At 38.3% G+C, this 18,362-nt stretch overlaps 1 protein-coding gene, 1 long non-coding RNA gene and 1 pseudogene across 2 annotated transcripts in view; 1 reads left to right on the top strand and 2 right to left on the bottom strand.

The window, feature by feature from the left end:
• Window positions 1-445: 445 nt before the first annotated feature.
• On the bottom strand, window positions 446-9,095 carry LOC140933183 (fibroblast growth factor receptor 2-like). Its single transcript, XM_073382695.1, has 4 exons — window positions 8,820-9,095; window positions 7,605-7,979; window positions 2,951-3,013; window positions 446-1,756 (listed from the first exon to the last, which is right to left on the bottom strand). Exons 1-4 carry the CDS (start codon window positions 8,905-8,907, stop codon window positions 1,509-1,511), a joined length of 774 nt encoding a protein of 257 aa, XP_073238796.1. The 5' UTR covers window positions 8,908-9,095; the 3' UTR covers window positions 446-1,508.
• On the top strand, window positions 3,816-4,949 carry LOC140935283 (uncharacterized; annotated as a pseudogene).
• Window positions 9,096-13,407: 4,312 nt separating the features above from the next.
• The window catches only part of LOC140933184 (uncharacterized), a 16,710-nt gene continuing 11,755 nt past the window's right edge, over window positions 13,408-18,362 (bottom strand). The window contains exon 3 of the long non-coding RNA XR_012165030.1: window positions 13,408-13,725. This is a non-coding gene — a long non-coding RNA (uncharacterized lncRNA). The remainder of the gene's footprint in view (window positions 13,726-18,362) is intronic.

Genomic DNA, 18,362 nt, shown 5'->3' with positions numbered 1-18,362 from the left:
TAATTTAACTCCGAATTTAGGGTCAAAAGAGTTATTTTTACTCCCAGTCTGGAGTGAAAATAACTCCGAAATGGGGTTATTTTTACTCCTTACAGGGGTTGTTTTTACTCTTTTTGGAATTAATTTAACTCTGAAAGTGGAGTAAAACTTTTAGGTACAGGATAACTCCTTTTTTGGGTTTATTTTAACTCCTCAATATCTGAGGGCACTTTTACTCCTGAGAAAGTGTTCTTTAAACTCCTTTTTGGAGTCCACTGTAAGGAGTTAAATTAGCCCCACTAGAATAGATATTATAACTCCTTGAAAATTACTGTACGTATGGACTTTTCCCCTGAAAATTTCAAATTAAGTTTTGAGATAATTATAAAGAGAAATCAAGCATCAAGAGAGAGAAATAAGGGTCATTTTTATAAAGGGTACCAGGTCTAATTATATAAAGATTTACTTTCAAATCAAAAGGTGTATTTTCATACTTTATCTTAGTACAGTGTAATAAGGGTGATTGGTGTGTTTCAAGCCAGCCTTGCTAAATAATACGTTGAAAAATTAAAAAGATCTGTTTCAGCACAGGGCGTCCACACTCACAAGAGGCTACTGGAAGCCAAATTATAAGGATTTGTTCGGAAATTTATCATTAAGATCAATAGAACGGTTAAAATAATGTACATAAACAGCTACTAAAGTATACATACCTTATAAAGAATTGTTTCTGTGTTGTTTTCTTACTGTTTCCTGCTCTTAGCTATAAACGCTATTTTAGCAAGTTAATGGCTTTTTACGGTATGTGCATTTTAACCTTTTTATCAATTTTACGATAAATTCCCATACAAATGGACTTATCGTTTGGCTTGTCTAGTGGGCTGTTGTGAGTCTGGGTACCCTGTGGTACAGTCGCCAAAACTAAAAGCCAGTTTAATAACCCTGCACGCTTCAGTCTATTTAGTCTCTTCTGGAGCCATTTAAATTTGAGCACAGTTCACCAAAAAAGCCCCATCAAATGTCAATTCCGGTCGACGCCAGGGCTCATTTCTAAAATCAATCTTAAGTAATTGGACTGCGTTGGCCCTTATTAAGGGAGCCAACTCCAAAAATGGTTCTGTTTTTTACTCAACGAAACAACCTCAATCATTTTTAGGGCTAGAAACGATCTTTTTTATTTACAGTGTTTAGTGAGGACAGTAGCCGATGAAAAAAGATGTGCAGTAACTACAGCTGAGCATCGTTAAAATTGCGTTTACCCAACTAATATCAGGGGCGCAACAACTATTTCTGTAAAAATAACTGTTCGAAGCAGCAAGTATTGCCCAAAAAGATTTTGGGATGTTGTGTTTTCAAAGACCTCCTTACGATTTAGATATTACGACAAAGGCGTGTCCTAGAATCTTCTAACGAAAGTACGTACGGCTACTCCATGTGTTCGAACTTTCGACTAATATATTGCGGGAGGCACAATGTCTCAAAAATCGTTGTCCAGATGAACGCATATGAATCTTCATAATTAATTGATTTCATTTGAAATCTGGAACAACGACGTACTCATTCCGGGCGTCGTATCGTGGTCTAAGCAAAGCAATAGCAGGTGGCGATGAGGCCCGAGTTTTTTTAAGCTTCCAGCAAAACCAAGCAGGAACGGTGATAACAGTGATAATCACAGTTGCCAAAAGTCCAATCAAGAGCCAGGGGTATCTTAAACTATCAATCCAACTTTTCTTCTCTGCAGGCCTCTCTCTTTTCTGACCACCAGCTTCGCTCGAATCTGTTCAAGACAGAAAATAGAACTAAGAACGACTTCAATACTTTTTCATCTCAACGGAGGTTATGCATGCATGTTTATTTGCTTGTGACCTACAATAGGTACCATAATGGCACCATTTCGACTCTTGTAAATTCACCTAACCCACTTTCTTTTTTTTTAATGGAAAGATATGAAATGACTCATACCTGATTTTGAACTGCGGATAAAGATATGAAAATAAAATGATCCTCACGGTTAAATTAAATAAACAACCTATAGTAAGTGGTTGAAAAAGTCAGGCCTGACCGGGAAATGAACCCTGATCTTTGCAGTGCCAGATCCACACCTTAAGATAAGGGAAAGGGGGGGGGGGGGGGGGGGAAGGGGGCTCAGTTTGGTCTAAATATAAGGGGCGGCCCCCCGGCCCCCCCTTTGGATCCGCCACTGCTTTACGATGACCGGACGCAACGCTCTATCCATTGGACTAATCAAGCCAACAGGGGAGCAGGCAATTGTGCCGAGTTCGTTAAGCCCAGTTCAAACTTCGATCTTTTCATGTACCGAACCTAATCCCCAATCGACGTTTGAATCAATTGAGTTTGACATACCTTAAAATTCCGTAAAATAAGCCCCGGGACATATATTTTTCAAAGGCCCTTTTGAGAGGCTTATTTTTGGAGGGTCTTATATTCGGAGGGCCTTCCATACGGAGGGAAATTTGTGTTTCAAAATCGGCTAGGCTTATACTGCGAGGGAAATTTGCGCCTCAAAATCGATTGGGCTAGCTTATAGTTGGAACGGAATTTACGTCAGTAATTTGCAGAAAGATTTTACTGAAACTCGCGATCGCCTTGAGGACGTAGATCTTTCTAAACTTCAGCTCTACAAGTACTTTGTCTATATGGACCGAGGAAATTAAAGCCTAGAGTGAAGAATGAACTACGCAAGCAGCACTACTGAATCATTACTGTGACAATGTTTGACTGCACAAGTAATAATTCTTTGGCAAATGCAAAAATTTCTGAGTAACTGCTCACAGTTTTTGCTTACTTTAATTTGAATCTGACGGCAATTTCCTTCCCAATTCCCGTATATTACGAACTCGCACTGGGATAACGTTTTCTCGGTACCGCAGAAGTTGTGATGACGTTGCAAATAGACAAAAATTCACTCACAGTGGTACTAAATATCTCATTGGCTTTAACCTATTCTTACCATTTAGAGACGGAATTGTTGCTGAGGTGGTGGAGGTACTTCCGTCTTCGCTACGGATTTCGTCTGCATGGAAAACAAACAATGTCTTAGTGCCCTCACGCATTATGTATTGATCTAATTTGTAGCGTTGACTAGCTAATGGCCTAGCTTATCCGGCCATAAATAATAATAATAGTAATGAATAATAATAATAATAATAATAATAATAATAATAATAATAATAATAATAATGACAGAGGGATACCGGTTATCCAAGCCTATAGGAGTCAAAGTCACCGATCTCCTGTATATCGACGACCTCAAGGTTTTTGCTGCCTCCGAGAGCAAGCTGAACCGAGTGCTGAAAGAGACTAGAGGAGCGATGCAGGACATCGGCCTCCACTGGAATCAGAAAAAGTGCTCAGTGGTACACGTGAAGAGGGGAGCCCAAGTGCTAGACGAGTCTGGTATGAGGATGGACGAGACAACTACCATCACGGCTCTTGGGGAAGGAAAACACTACAAATTCCTGGGGGTGCTAGAGAACGTTCGACAGGATGAACGGCTGGCCCTAGCTTGTGCGGCTAAAGAGTATCTACGCAGGATATCTATTAAATGGTCCAGCCCCCTCTCTGATTGTAACCGTGTGCAGGCAACTAGTCAGTATGCACTTCCGGTCCTGCCGTACTTAATGTGGACACAGCATTGGCCTCTATCAGAGTTAAGAGATGTGGACAGAGCAGCTCGGAAGATCATAGTTGAGAACGGTGGCAAGCACCCAGCTAGCCTGACTTCTTTGTTATATCTACCGAGGGAGAACGGGGGTAGAGGCCTGCGATCAGTCGAACACGAGTACAATATAACTAAAATCAAATCGCTACTGAAATTGTATCACAACCCGGACCAGACTGTGGAAGCAGTTAGAGAATTTGAAGAACACGCCATGGCATCAGGCCACCAGTCGCTCGTAAAGGAAGCAGCTAAGTACGCTGAAGAACTCAACATCACACTTCAGCTTGATACCCTAAATCCCGTGTGTGTTACAACAGAAGGAAACGTGGTAGCTGCAGCAGGAGCTGGGAATCTGTTGAAGCAATCTCAAGAGAAGCAGTTCTTGGAGATCGCTAAAGACAAAAAGTGGCAAGGAAAGTTATTCCGTATCAGATGGGAAGATGAGAGCCTAAGCATAACCAGCTGCTTTGCATGGTTAAAAGGTTGGGCTACATGCCCTACATATACCATCGCGGGCATGTATGAATTGTATGAGCAGTTGTTACCTACGAAGCTCTACACAAAGGAGAAGACGCAAACCTCCACCGACGGCGAAGTTCTATGCAGGTTATGTGGGAAGGTAGCTGAGAGCCTTGCATATGTATTGGCTGGATGTTCCTCCCTGGCACAAACAAGTACCTATATAGGCATAATGCAGCTTTGAAGATTCTGTTTTTTGAGCTCCTGCGAGAGCATGGGTTAATAGAAGAGGTTCCACCATGGTACTCACCGGTGATGCCAAAACCAGCTTACCAGAACACCACGACTGAGGCGTTTTGGGATATTCCCATCTATACAGAGCACAACGAAGTTAGAGCAAATCGGATCGACGCGCGACTTGTCAGCCACGAGAGGAAAGAAGTCTGCACAATTGAAATGAGCTGCCCCTGGATTGAGAGTAGAGCTAAGAAAGATGAGGAAAAGACACTCAAGTATGGACCCATAATGTGGGAGCTGAAGCAGAGATACAATTGTTACAGGGTTGAACAGTACAACGTAATAATTGACTTACTGGGTGGTTACTCTAAACATCTAGAGAAGTCGGTGAGGAAGCTACTTGGAGCGAGAGCACGGAGCGTACTTGAGCGGATGCAGAAGTCGGTCATCTCAAACACTTTAAACATTGCCAGAACATTTAAGATAAATACTTAGTTAGGGCTCTAAGGACTTCAGTTTTTGGGTTTTGTTTTTTCTCTAGAAATCTAGAAACACAAGCTTGCTGACGTTTTTACTTAGATTTTTTAGAACATTAGAGTTTGATATTATTATAAGTAAGCTTTTAGTAGAGATAACGAAGGTTTTACAGAGTATCAGAATTTAATATTTAATATTCTAAATTGGCTTTTAAGTAGAGAGATTCATATCACTATGTATTTTAGGATCGTATTAGGTTTCGTATCGACCTTTTTACGCTTCTAAGTATAGCTTCTCAAGTGGTGTAGGTTAAGCTATGCGCCCTATACTACTCATAATGTGGACAGCATTCCAAAGTTTCATACTGCGACATAATAATAATAAGACCGGCCTTAACTAAGCGGGAGTTGAAACGGATCTTGAAATTGCGCAGAGTAGCTATGGTACTAGTCATAACTGGCCCAATAATAACTACAATAGAAACTGTCTCGAAAGGCGTAGACAAGTGTTTAGCAGAGATTGGTGTCACCTGTCTTTCAGAATCATTGCAGAGAGCGTGCTTAATTACTGGGTACAGCCAGAATCCTTCGCAAAGTCTTAGACACCTAAAGTCACGGGCAATGACTTAATGTTTAAGAGAGACTCCAGCAAGCCATCCAGAAGCTGTGTTTAATGAGTTATCATCAGCATCATTAATATCATCATCATCATCATCATCATCATCAATATCATCATCATCATCATCCTCATCCTCATCATTATCATTATTATCATTATCATTATTATTATTATTATTATTGACGTCGAAGTTGTTGAAGGAGCCATTTAATCGGACTAGTGATGTGTTTTGTTACTTTTAAATGGCAAATATTCGTCATTAACACATTGTGAACGCTATTTAATTTTCCCCTTTTTCAGTGATTTTTTTCAGTGATTGTCTTAATTTGAATAATTTTTGTTTTAATAATGAAATCAATTTTTTTCTAATCAAAACTAAGTGTTTTTTTAACGAAAGGAATCGTAAATAGTCTTTTGACAAAATAGTTTATTTTAAGTGAATTAATTGTAAATAGGATTTTAATAGTTATCATTGTTATCAAAAAAATTATTATTATTATTATTATTATTATTATTAGTGAATTATTATTATCATTATTATTATCATTAGAAACTATACCGATATAAAAGAAGAGAGGGATGTTGGGATATTGAAAAAGATCCTCAACTAATTAATTTGGTATAGACTAACGAGAGTTGGGTAGATTACAATGGAACTTCCCTATTAAGAGGACCTTTAAGGTTCAGAACCTTAGAGGTTCACCTTACTGCTAAAAAACTGCATCTGTTCCTCCAACAGTGCTCCTGCTCTCATCAAACAATAAGAATCACTAACTTCTGAACAGGCAACATTACCCAAAGACTATGACGTTAGACGATAAAGGTGAGTTTCCACTGCCGCGTAATTTTTACCAGCGTAAATAAAATAAAGGCAATGTATTCAAGGTCGCGCTTAAATGTAAAAGTTGAATGACCTTCCATATATTGCCTCTATTTTATTAACGCGCATACGCACGTAGAAATGTTCACGACAATGGAAATCCACCCTTGTGTTGGGTTTCATAAATTTGCATTCTGACGTAGAAGTATTTCTTCGTTGGCTACAGCTTTTTCAAACAAAGGTTGTCGGATGAAAAGCAGCTAGAAAACCTGTAAATCATGAGTAGTAGTAGTACTGGTGTATAGTTTCAATGCTTCTTTCGCCAGTAAAACTGAAATCCCTCCACTAACCGTTTACAGTAATACATAGTCATTAGTTAGCCTGAGAATACATGACAGTCGTAACTTCGCGACGCCACCGTTTGTGTACTTGAGAAAAGCCGTCCGAAGAACAGAAATATCTATAGAAATTCCATACTGATGACGTATCAGTAGCCAGAATTGGGTGTTGCTTTTGATTGGTCATGCGCGGGGGAAATTTTCTTCAACTAATCAGAAACGCCACGACACAGATCTGCATAGGTAGTGATACGTCACCATTATGGAATTTCCGTGCTCGTTTCTCCGACGCGAGCAAACCAATGGTGGCGTCTCAAAATTTCGGCTGTTTTACCAGGCTAACTGATGACTATATTTGGTTTAATAGATGTAAGACTGTTTTCTTTTCCTTCAGACGTTTAACGTTTATTAAAATAGCTGTATAATTATGATAAATAACTTACTCTCAGTGATTTTGCTTCTGTTTTCAATGCCATTTTTGTGCAGAAAAGTACGAAAAATTTACTTTTTGCTGAAAAATAGCTCTCTGGCTAGACCTCATGTCACTAATGACGTCTATCTCGTAACCAAGGCAACAGGGTGTCATTGACGAGTGTGAAAATTCTGTCCTACCTCTCTCCGAAAATATCTGTCGGTTCACAACGAAATTTTAAAACTCATTTTCAAAACTAAATGATTAGGCTTTACGCCTTGCTTTGCCAAGAGAGTATCTCGAGACTCAGGCCCTATAGGAGCCCATCGTAGGCTCCTGGGCCGTATGAATGTATACTGACAAGAAAATAGCATATCGTAAGAGCGTTCTTCAAAAGAGCTACAGTAAGAATTAATTTCATGAAGTTATCCTATTTGTTTTTAATGAGAAGCCATTACTAAATTCACACGACGGAGCTAGGCCCGCCGGGCGTTGAATTGCTGCTGGGGAAGGATTAGATAGATTAAGTTTCGCTTGTTTGACGGTTTTTTTTCATAATTACGATTACGGGCAACCACTTACCAATCTTTTCGCGAACTATTATGTAAGCGTTCCGCACAGAATAACCAAGAGCGTTTCCCACAATGCAAGTGTACTTTCCTTCACTTTTCTTTGTAACGTTATCCAAAGTCAGAGTGTCTTCATGGAAAGCGTGCCTGCTATTGCTAGTGCGAAGGCGATTAATGGAAGCTTGTTGGTTCTGTTTTATGACTTCATACTGACATTTGCTGCCTTCAGTGCTGTTACCAGAGCTGTTGGAATGCATTGGAAACCATCGTAGCCACTGGAAATGAGGCATAGCATCACTAAATACCCTGCAAAGCAACGTGGCACTTCCGCCAACAAAAGCAGTTGCGTTTATCATCTGAAGGACAACTGGCTTGGCACGGCTTCTTTCTATGTGTACGAGAGAGAGAGAGAAAAAGATGGTCATACTATGAGAGTATCGTTGAAGTAATGACAAGCTGGAGGACTACATGTATATATATGTGTAATAGACTCGACTAAAGGAGTGTCCAAAATGAAACGGCCAGATTTTTTTTTCCAATTCGCCATGGACTGTAAATGTTTGTGAATCTGAATTACGCAATCATGTAAAAGTGAAGTCATTTTGCAGACAAAAGCACTTTTTGTCACAAAATCGAATTGCTTCAGCTTTGAAGTGTTAAGTTTAGATGTTTTTAAGTAAGTAAGTAAGTATGTATGTAAGTAAGTAAGTAAGTAAGTAAGTAAGTAAGTAAGTAAGTAAGTAAGTAGGTAAGTAAGTAAGTAAGTAAGTAAGTAAGTAAGTAAGTAAGTAAGTAAGTAAGTAAGTAAGTAAGTAAGTAAGTAAGTAAGTAAGTAATTATAAGTAAGTAAGTAAGTAAGAACTTTATTATATTGTTGAGGTCTCTAGCAAACACGGGGCTGTTAATAAGGGCCGTTAACTGGCCAAAACCGCAGGCTAGTAAGCCATCCTTGGCGGGAGAGTCATGTTAAATGCTCCCTCCTCTCGTACCTTGCATTCCCGGCTCCAGCCCCTTTTTGGTTCCTTCCTTTAGCCTTTTTTTTATCGATTGCGAGATATAAAACATTACTGCATAGTTCCTCCCTATTTCTCCTGCTTCCCACACTTATAGAACTACCAGGTCCTGCCCTTACCTCTCTCGCCTCCCCTATCTCTCCCTCCCCAGGCAATGAAGCTTTTGATAAGAGGGGTTGTGGCTGTAGTTCATGCGAGTCAAAGCAATACCTTACCATGCACGTCAACATAGTATGAATGGTTGATCCATCCAAGATTGTTACTGACGTTACAGGTGTATGTTCCAGTATCTGACGGTACCATGCCCTTTAAACCCAACACATACTTTCGATCCAAGTATAGCAAGCGACCTTTTCTCTCGTTAAAGGGTTTTCCGTTCTTGTACCATGCTATCGTGGGGCGAGGATATCCTTCAGCGGAACAGTCAAGTTTTACTGAGTTACCGACCGGTAGGGCTATCAGGTTTTGTTGTAGCTTGCGTTTTGGCACAGTAAACCACGGGGCCGCTATAAGAAGAAAGCGAAGGGTGTTTTTGTTAAAAGAAAATCTATTGCCTGCTTGGTAAGCTATAAGGAAGTGCCCTACTTGTTGCTATTCTTACCTGATGTTAAATTCCCGTTCACTGTAGTTGTAGGCAGCGATTTAAATAACAGCAACAATAAAAAAAATAATAATCACAGTCAGAAACTTTAGAACAATTACAAAGAGTCAAAGGCGACTAACAAAACTGCCACACGAGACTAGAACCGAGGGAAGCAGCGGGCAACGCAAAATCTCGTCTGTATTTTAATTACAACAACAACAACAACCACAACATTTTGTTGGACAAATTACTCTGACTTAGTCTTTTTTGGGAAGAAATAACGTACCAAAAATTCCAAGAGTTGCTTGCGTCTGAGAGCTAAAATATTTCCTCCTGTATATATGACTGCGGGGAAGAGGGGAGATCGTAGACTTCGCCTCGTCTTTGCCAACAGTGTGGCATAGACGAGTTTAAATACCATATTTCATTTAAGGTTTATCGGTACTATCATGCCTTCCCAACAGTCACATAAAGTATATGCAAATAAGGCATAAGCTAAGCCAAAAATTACAGTGCGGGGGCTTTAATTCCATTCAACCCAAAATTCCGGACATTTAGGCTGGTACATCAAACGGAACGGACCATTTCGGTTTGGTTCGACCGGAATATTCGGCACTAGCTTTGAAGGTGAACCTCTTTGACCATTCTGGTCATTTTTGTTGATCGGACCAAAAAATGTCCCTTTGCATTTGGAAAATTGTTGTCCCCTGCACCGCTCTTTTGCATCCTGCTTACAAGAACAATAACCAAACGTGCGGTGGCTTGGGTCGGGTCTTTAACAGGAATGTACCGTTCCATTAGGCACGTGGAATCTCCGAAATTTCAAACCGGAATGTTGTTGAATGGAAAGCGACCTGCGACTACTCTAACCGGGGCCACTTAGACAAAGTTGGCCAATTGGATTACAGGAAAATAACAATACATTCCGAGAAAGTTAGTTGTCAGTCATAATTACCACGAAACGAATAAGCAATATGGATCGAAATCAACCAGACACAACCTACAGACGTGAACTTTTGAACGCGCTGAAAAGCCCTTGTTTCCTGAGAGGTCCGTTAGAATGATGACGGAGGCGAAAAGCGAAACGTTACTTATAATTTTGGCTTGACGTCGCATGTTATTTTAAAGCGCAGCAATGGTAGCAAAGAAATTGCTGGTAGATGACAAAATAACAGCTTGCGTGAAACAAGTAATTCTTCTGGGTGTTAAATGTAAAGTTACGAATAGAAAAACATTGTCTGGGGAAACAGTTTGTTTGCTTGAAAAACGTTTGCTATTGATATTTCTTCGAGCAACTTATTGTTTTTCACGAGCTGCTGATTGGCCCACAATTAACTTTCTTGGAATGTATTGCTATTTTCCTGTAATCCATTTGGTCAGCTATGCCTAAGTGCCCGGGTTACAGCAGTCACACTGTAAAGCAAGCTGGCTCACCTGATATAAATATGCTCTGATAACCTGGACTGAATAATGATAAAAACAGGAATACCCTGTCATTCCTCACCCGACCAAAACAAGCAGCCAAGCCACACACACACGCTTGGTAAAATTTGGCATATTAGTAGCTTTCGTTTAAACTATATTATGTCTGAGTGTAGATATCAGATGGTTTACGCGAAGGTTTTTCTGTGCCAGTCCGGGCTTTTCCTTGATTTAAGCGACCGGGGATCTTGGAGCACCCACCCCACCCCCTCTATTACTTCAAAAGCGCTCATGATATGGCCACCAATAATCTAGAGAATAATGTACTCATCATCTCTATAAGATCTAGGAATAACTCGCTGGACACATCAGAAAAACAAAAATTGATGTCATTGTGATCCCATGTTTTTTTTTTAATTTTTTGACAGAACCCAAATTTCATCAATTTACCGTTAAAGTGACCTTAAAAGGAAAAATACTTCATGATAAGGTGGCTGATAAAATTAAGAAGTTAGCTAACACATTATTAGCAAAAATATCATGATGCCGATATTTGTTATAAAAGAAATAACTGGAACTTTGCTTAAGGTGGCTCCGTAATTAATACAAGAGCATTTAGCTGTGACAAATTTTCCGTCATAACTTTTTTGATTTTAACGCGATGGCTGCGAAACTTTGCAAAGAACAAGAGATATCGTTCGGCAATATTCGAAATATTCCGATTTCATTGATGCTAAATATTTCTTGAGAAATTAGCGCTTAAAAGGATCCTACTGTTCAAAGAAAATCGCGTCTAGTAAAACATTTTGCTGATATTTTTTACTGAAATTTCTGGTATTGGCTTTAATTGATATAATAAATATGCCAGAGGAATTTCAGAAAAATCGTTGGAGCAGAAGTCCGTAACTAAAAGTCGCTCAAAATTCAGCTGTGAAATTGTTTTGGAATTTCAAAAATAAATTACTATCAGGAAGAAGGAGACACCAGTTTGAATTTTCGGGACAAGTAAATTCAGTGTTTGCTAATTCTGAAAACAGAAGCCGCTTGCCTATCGTGCTATTCTTTAAAAGGTACTTTTCAGTTTTAGAAGCACTATAAATTGCTCCAAAATCTGCTCTGACGTCGAATGACTTGTTCCTCGACATTTTTAAAATATCCCTAGGCAGTTTTGGTTCAAACTCCAGCTACATATATTTTGATGCATTGCAATGCATCCTCAACGGCGTTTCCTGCTGTACGTTGTTTCCAATTCAGGAAAAAGGTATTGGGATTGTAAGCTAACTTGTATCGAAGCTCAGATAGAACTGTCCAGCACCTTTGTTTCTGACTACAAAATGAGCACGAGCGGCAGCTCTGCGAGGAATTCGCACCTCAGCCAGGGGGAACGAATGACAATGATGCCCATGTCTGTGAACTGATCTGTATAAACATGTATTGCAGAGAGCTTGCAGAGAAAAACATAACAATCAAGAAAAAAATACCCATTCATTGAAGGAAGCAGTGACAAAAATTTCAGAGTTGTAAATTTATTCACGGGCAGTATTTTTGCGATAATTTTATTTTGCACTGTGATGTTATTCGGTTCACAGGCATGGGCATCATTGTCGTTCGTCCCCCCTGGGTGAGGTGCGAATTCCTCGCAGAACTGCCGCTCGTGCTCATTTTGTAGTCATAAACAAAGGTGCTGGACAGTTCTATCTGAGCTCTGATACGAGGTAGCGTCCAATCTCAATACGTTTTCCTGAGTTGGAAGCAGCGAACAGCGGTAAAAGTCGTTGAAAATGCATTGCAATAGATCAAAATGTGTGCAACAGGAGTTTGAGCCGAAACTGCCAAGGGATATTTTAAAGCTGTCGAAGAACAAGTCATTCTACTTCAGAGCAAGTTTTGGAGCAATTTATAGTGCTTCTAAAACTAAAAAGTACCTTTTAAAGAATAGCACGATAGGCAATCGGCTTTTGTTTTAAGAATTAGCAAACGTCGAATTTACTTGTCCCGAAAATTCAAACTGGTGTCTCCTTCTACCTGATAGTAATTTATTTTTGAAATTCCAAAACAATTTCACAGCTGAATTTTGAGCGACTTTTAGTTACGGACTTCTGCTCCAACGATTTTTCTGAAATTCCTCTGGCATATTTATTATATCAATTAAAGCCGATACCAGAAATTTCAGTAAAAAATATCAGCAAATTTTTTTACTAGACGCGATTTTCTTTGAACAGCAGGGTCCTTTTAAGCGCTAATTTCTCAAGAAATATTTAGCATCAATGAAATCGGAATATTTCGTATTATTGCCGAATGATATATCTTGTTCTTTGCAAAGTTTCGCAGCCATCGCGTTAAAAACCAAAAAGTTATGACGGAAAATTTGTCACAGCTAAATGCTCTTGTATTAATTACGGAGCCACCTTAAAATCCGTAAAAATAGAGGTTATCCTGATAGAAAATTTGATATGTGTATTAGAAAAAAGGAAGTAGAAAACTGAAATTACACTTTGGTCATTGTAAATTCATGTTTCGATCTGTTTTTCACAAATTATTCACTAAAAAAAGAAACAAAACCAAACCTTTTTTTTTAAAGAGAAAAGCAGATTTTGAAAAATAGGCCGTCAAAATTCGGTTGCTACGTTAACATCAATTTTGACGTATACGTCACGACGACTTTAAAATGTTCTCAGATAAATTTGAGGAAAACTCACTCAGTTTGGGGGTCATAACTTATTCAAATTTAAAGCGAGGATGACCTCTACAGCGCCCCCCCCCCCCCCCCCCCCCCCACTAACGGTTTGAATAGGGTTTTGAGGTACACAACATACTGTACTTACATTCTAGGATATACAGGCGAATGTGAACAACGTTCCTCCCTCCACACTTGTTCAGAACAATACACGAGTAAAGACCAGCGTCGCCTCTCTTGACATTCTTTATCTTTAACCATCGCTGCACGATAGTCACTCGTTTATGGTCGGCTGCTCGGAGTGTTTTATTGTCCTTCTCCCAGTGCACTTCGTACACTTCTCGACCGTTTCGTCTGATCTTACAGGAAAACTTTACATCTGTCTTTTCGCTAGCATAAAAAGAACCATTGCACTTTGGCTTCACACGGATTTCAGGAGCTGAAAAAAGATAATTTCCTCAAGTAACCGGCCTGGTATTGTAGACGTGGCGCTAGCTGCAACGGCAGTGAGGGTGTGAACTGTTTTAGTGTGAATTCATTCGCAGCAAATTCCTATAGCAGTCGTCGCATTCGCCCTCTCGTGCTAATAAATGTCATCAGATTTCACAAGAAAGTTTGTGTTCTCAAAACCTTTCTTGAAAGTGATAGTCTTACGAACCATGAAATGGCCTATTGATACTTGAAGTTGAAAAAAAAAACAAACAAAAAAAAACAACAACAACAACAACAACAAAAACTTCCAGTGAACAATGTAACGGCTATACGCCAATCAGGCTAAAAATGAATCCACTCCCTTAACCCCTTTGCTGTACTAATCAAGATAACTGATATGCCGACTCAAGAAATGTAATATCTGACGTTTGAGAGACATGGGAACGAATTAGTCAGAAACTAATATTCTGACGGCACGGTTAACAGGTGCGCTGGGGTTTGTATTCTCTCCTCGCTTCTCGCCATTCACAGGCTGATTATTGTGTCCTAGCAGCTGTGAATAAAATCGTTGAATTAAATAAACATGAGTCTTGTTTACTGTGTTGTTCAATCCATTTTCCACTTTCACCATCCGGCGAGTTCCTTTTGTTGACTGGAACTAGAAGGGCCTTCTGTGACATGAAAGCCGGGTTTTCATCTATCGCATCTCCAAGGTAAACCCACATGTTCGCCAGCACTTCCTAACCGACTGTTACCGCTAGTTTAGTAAAGTTTATTTTCCAGTGGATCTCATATTCTTTCGAGTTCGGAATAACCGTGTTTGGGTACTGGTTTAGGTATTTAGGCATTTGATCCTGCGCTCCTTTGGAATTAGTTCTTTTTGGACTGGCCTATATTGTAATAAAGTATTTCGCCTTTAATGAATTACTGGATTACAAGTTCATAGAAAAGTCTTCTAATGAGGCATTCCAATCTTTGTGGATCGAAATATTTTTCTCCGCTAAGTAAAGTATAATAGGTGGAATCATTTACCGTCATCGAAACTCCCCTGACGTTTTTCCGACAGATTTCGAAGAAACTATTGAATAAGTTTTCTTTGACTAAATAAGCCTTATATATGATGGGCGACTTCAATATAGACCTGCTTAGTGTGAAAGATTCCACTTCAGTCATAACTTATTATTACACCTACAGAGTTGCTATCTCATTCCAACAGTTAATAAGCTATACGAGTTCTCAGAGCCTTAGCCATCCTAACTGATAACATTTTCGTTAATCACCCAAATAAAATTCTTGGTTGTGGTATTATTGTTACGGATGTTAGCGACCATTTTTCACAGGTATGTGTCATAAAATCAGCGATAGATAAATCTACATAAATACAAACAAGTTAAAACTATTAAACTTCGCGATTACTCACAATTCTCTGCTGTTCGTTTCAATGATGATCTTTCCAAAGTTTACTGGGATGACAGTCTTAGTAGCCGTAAAAATAATGCCGACCTGTTGTTTTCTTCTTTATATAACAAGTTCAACACATTAAAATTAAATTAAATCAAATTATCTGGTCGCCGAAGAAAAGTGCTTTCCTAGCCTTGGATTACCACTGGATTAAAGGTATCTACAAGGATGAAAAACAAACTCTACGCATCGGGCGATGAAGTAAGGTATATAACTATTATAGAAATAAAACTTTAAGTCTAATACGTATCAGCAAGAAGTATTACAGTGATTACTTTGAAGCCAACATGTCAAATATAAAAAAAAACGTGGACAGGTATTAATGAGGTATCGTTTCGCCGTAAGAAAAAGCTCAACGCTGTTATTGCAATGAAGGACCCTATCTGTAAATAAAATAAATAAAGAATAAACTCGTCAAAGATTTTTCACATATTCCTAATATTGCCGATGAACATTTTGCGTCTGATGGGAGTAAACGCGTAAGTGAGATTCCTTCTTCCCAACAACATTGGTTGTCTTTACATTAGGCTGTTAAGTAAGACTTAAGAGCTAAGTTTTACTAAACCAAAAAATAAGTGTGAAGGCCTAAGTAAAATCTCAAGTAACTTTACTTTGCATCTCATTAAAGTCGGAAAGTTGAAACGATTCAAGAAAGTTTCAAGTGACTTGAAAACCATCCTTTAAACCGACTTAGCGAACTCGCGGTCTCTAAGCTTTGAGAAAGGCGAAGCATGTCAATCAATCTTAATTATGTTGTGTGGCAAAATAGGCTTAAGTAAACCTGAAGTGAAAAAGATAGGTTGTGTGTGAAACTGTCTTTTACTTGAAGAATTTAAAATTTACTTGTCTTGAAATATTTCTCAGCTTATTTAGGCTCTAGTGTAAAGACTAGCATTATCTCGATTTTTTTAACAAAACTATGTCTCCAATACCATCTTCGTTTTTTCAAGCAATAACATATGATTATCCAAAGACTGAGATATTATCTCTGCCTTGTAAAAAAATCACACGGTTTATACTCCTCTCCGACAATTGGCATCATAGCCCTTGTTCTTTCGGAACTATTTATTATTTCTATCAGCCTAGGGAGATACCCTACAAAATTGAAATTGTCCGAAAGTGTGCCTGTTTTTAAATCTGATCACGAGAAGGGCCCAAATAATTATAGACCTATGTCTTTACTGTCAAACTTCCACAGAATATTTGAGAGGCTTATGTATACTAGAATGATTAATTACATTGAGAAACACAATTCAACTCTCTCTTCCCAGTGTGGCTTTCGCAAAGGACATTCTACTCAACATGCTATATAATTTATTTATTTATTTATTTATTTTGTATTTATTTATTTGCCACACGATTACAATAATTACAAAGAAATGCCAAAAAAATGTAGGAAGAAATGGCGAGGAGGCCTAAAGGAAACTATAGAGCTTATGTTAATTAGGCCTCCTCAATTACAATTTTTCGAAGATGGCATAAAAATTACGGCGACGGATACAAAATAATATCAGGTGGAAAATTAAACTAATCACTATTACGGAAGTTTACAAACAATGTTGAATATTAAAAGGCTTTTTCGCAAGATTTCTGTTGGAGTATCCTAATAGTTATTACAAATAAATGCCTTAAGTGCTCTTTTAAAGGAAAAAGCTGAGTAAGCGTTGATGATGTTGGTGTTTAAGGTGTTGTAAAATTTAGGTCCTTGATAAAAAACGGAAAATTGTTTGGTTCGAGTACGACAGAAAGGCAGACGGAATTTACACAAGTTTCTTGTATTATACGAATGAATTTGACTTTGTAAGGTAAATTTACAATGAAATTTAAAGGTAGAGAATGGTTTTGATAGGAGTACATGAATAAGCCTAGTTGTATTAAGTATATATCATGAAATTTTAAGATACCAAGATTTTGAAAGATTGGATCAGTATGTGCATCGAAAGTGGTTTTAGCTATACTTCTGATCACTCGATTCTGTAAAATCTCAAGACGAATAAGGTTAGTTCTGTAAGTAGAGGCCCGAACTAAATTGCAGTAAAAAAAGTATGGATAGACTAGAGAAAAATATAGTGTTCGTAAGGTTTTCGTAGATAAATAGAAACTGGATTTACGAATAATTGCTGTGCATTTAGAAACTTTATTGGCGACATGTGAGATTTCAGATTTCCAATTTAAGTTTTCATCCATGATTACTCCCAAGAAAACTGTTTCTTTTACTTGATCAATTTTTTGGCTATTTATTAAAAGTTGAATAGTTTGATTTGTACGCTTTTGGCATGGTTTAAATACAATGAATTTGGTTTTTTTCAAGTTTAATGAAAGCCTGTTAGCTCTAAACCATAATGACAACTTATTTAGCTCAGCGTTCAGTATATTAGTCAGGCAGTCTTTATCCATGTGAGACACAAATACGTTTGTATCATCGGCAAATAATATCAGTTGTAATATTGTTGACGTGTTGATTATATCGTTGATGTAGAGCAGAAAAAAACAAAGGCCCTAGTATTGAACCTTGGGGAACGCCACACATGATGTTAGCACAAGACGAAACATAACCATTGTATTCTACAAATTGAAGTCTGTTGGAAAAATAGCTCTTAATCCATTTCAGAGCCCAGCCACGTATACCATAGTGTCCCAGTTTATCAAATAAGATGGAATGATTAACTGTGTCGAAAGCTTTCGAGAGATCTAAAAAAACACCAACCGCTAATTCACCACGATCAATAGCAGATGAAATTTTTTCATGCAAATCAATCAAGGCAAGCGTCGTAGAGTGGTTTTTCCTGAAGCCGAACTGGTTATCACAGAGAATATGTAAATTAGTTAAAGAATCATATAAGCGATTATAGATGATTCTCTCTAGAAATTTTGAAAAGGTTGGTAGAACCGAGATAGGCCTATAGTTGGTGAATAGTGACTGGTCATCAGCTTTAAACAGTGGTACCATACGAGCTATTTTCATTTGATCTGGTACAACGCCATAAGTGATCGATAAAGAAATTTGAAAAAGAAAGAAGAAATTTGATACCACTAATATCGACCGAATGAGAAGAATCGTTTAGCCAGGTCTCAGAAATTCCGATTACAGAAAATTTTATGTTTAAGCATGATAGATAGTCAGTCAGCTTTACTAAATTATGAGGAAGACTACGAATATTAAGATGTAGGAAAGAGAAATCG

The sequence above is a fragment of the Porites lutea genome, chromosome 4 (assembly GCF_958299795.1).
Source record: "Porites lutea chromosome 4, jaPorLute2.1, whole genome shotgun sequence".
In the NCBI taxonomy this organism is placed as follows: Eukaryota; Metazoa; Cnidaria; class Anthozoa; order Scleractinia; family Poritidae; genus Porites; species Porites lutea.
Note: the sequence above shows the minus strand (reverse complement) of the source record. Positions and strands in the feature narration are given on the sequence as shown.

What these genes read in the sequence shown, in the direction of transcription:
- LOC140933183 (XM_073382695.1), bottom strand. Translation starts at nt 8,907, where the DNA reads ATGGTACCGTCAGATACTGGAACATACACCTGTAACGTCAGTAACAAT. An exon ending in AATAGTTCGCGAAAAGATTG is followed by an intron (nt 3,014 to 7,604) that starts GTAAGTGGTTGC and finishes TTTTCCATGCAG; the next exon opens with ACGAAATCCGTAGCGAAGAC. An exon ending in AACAATTCCGTCTCTAAATG is followed by an intron (nt 1,757 to 2,950) that starts GTAAGAATAGGT and finishes TGTCTTGAACAG; the next exon opens with ATTCGAGCGAAGCTGGTGGT.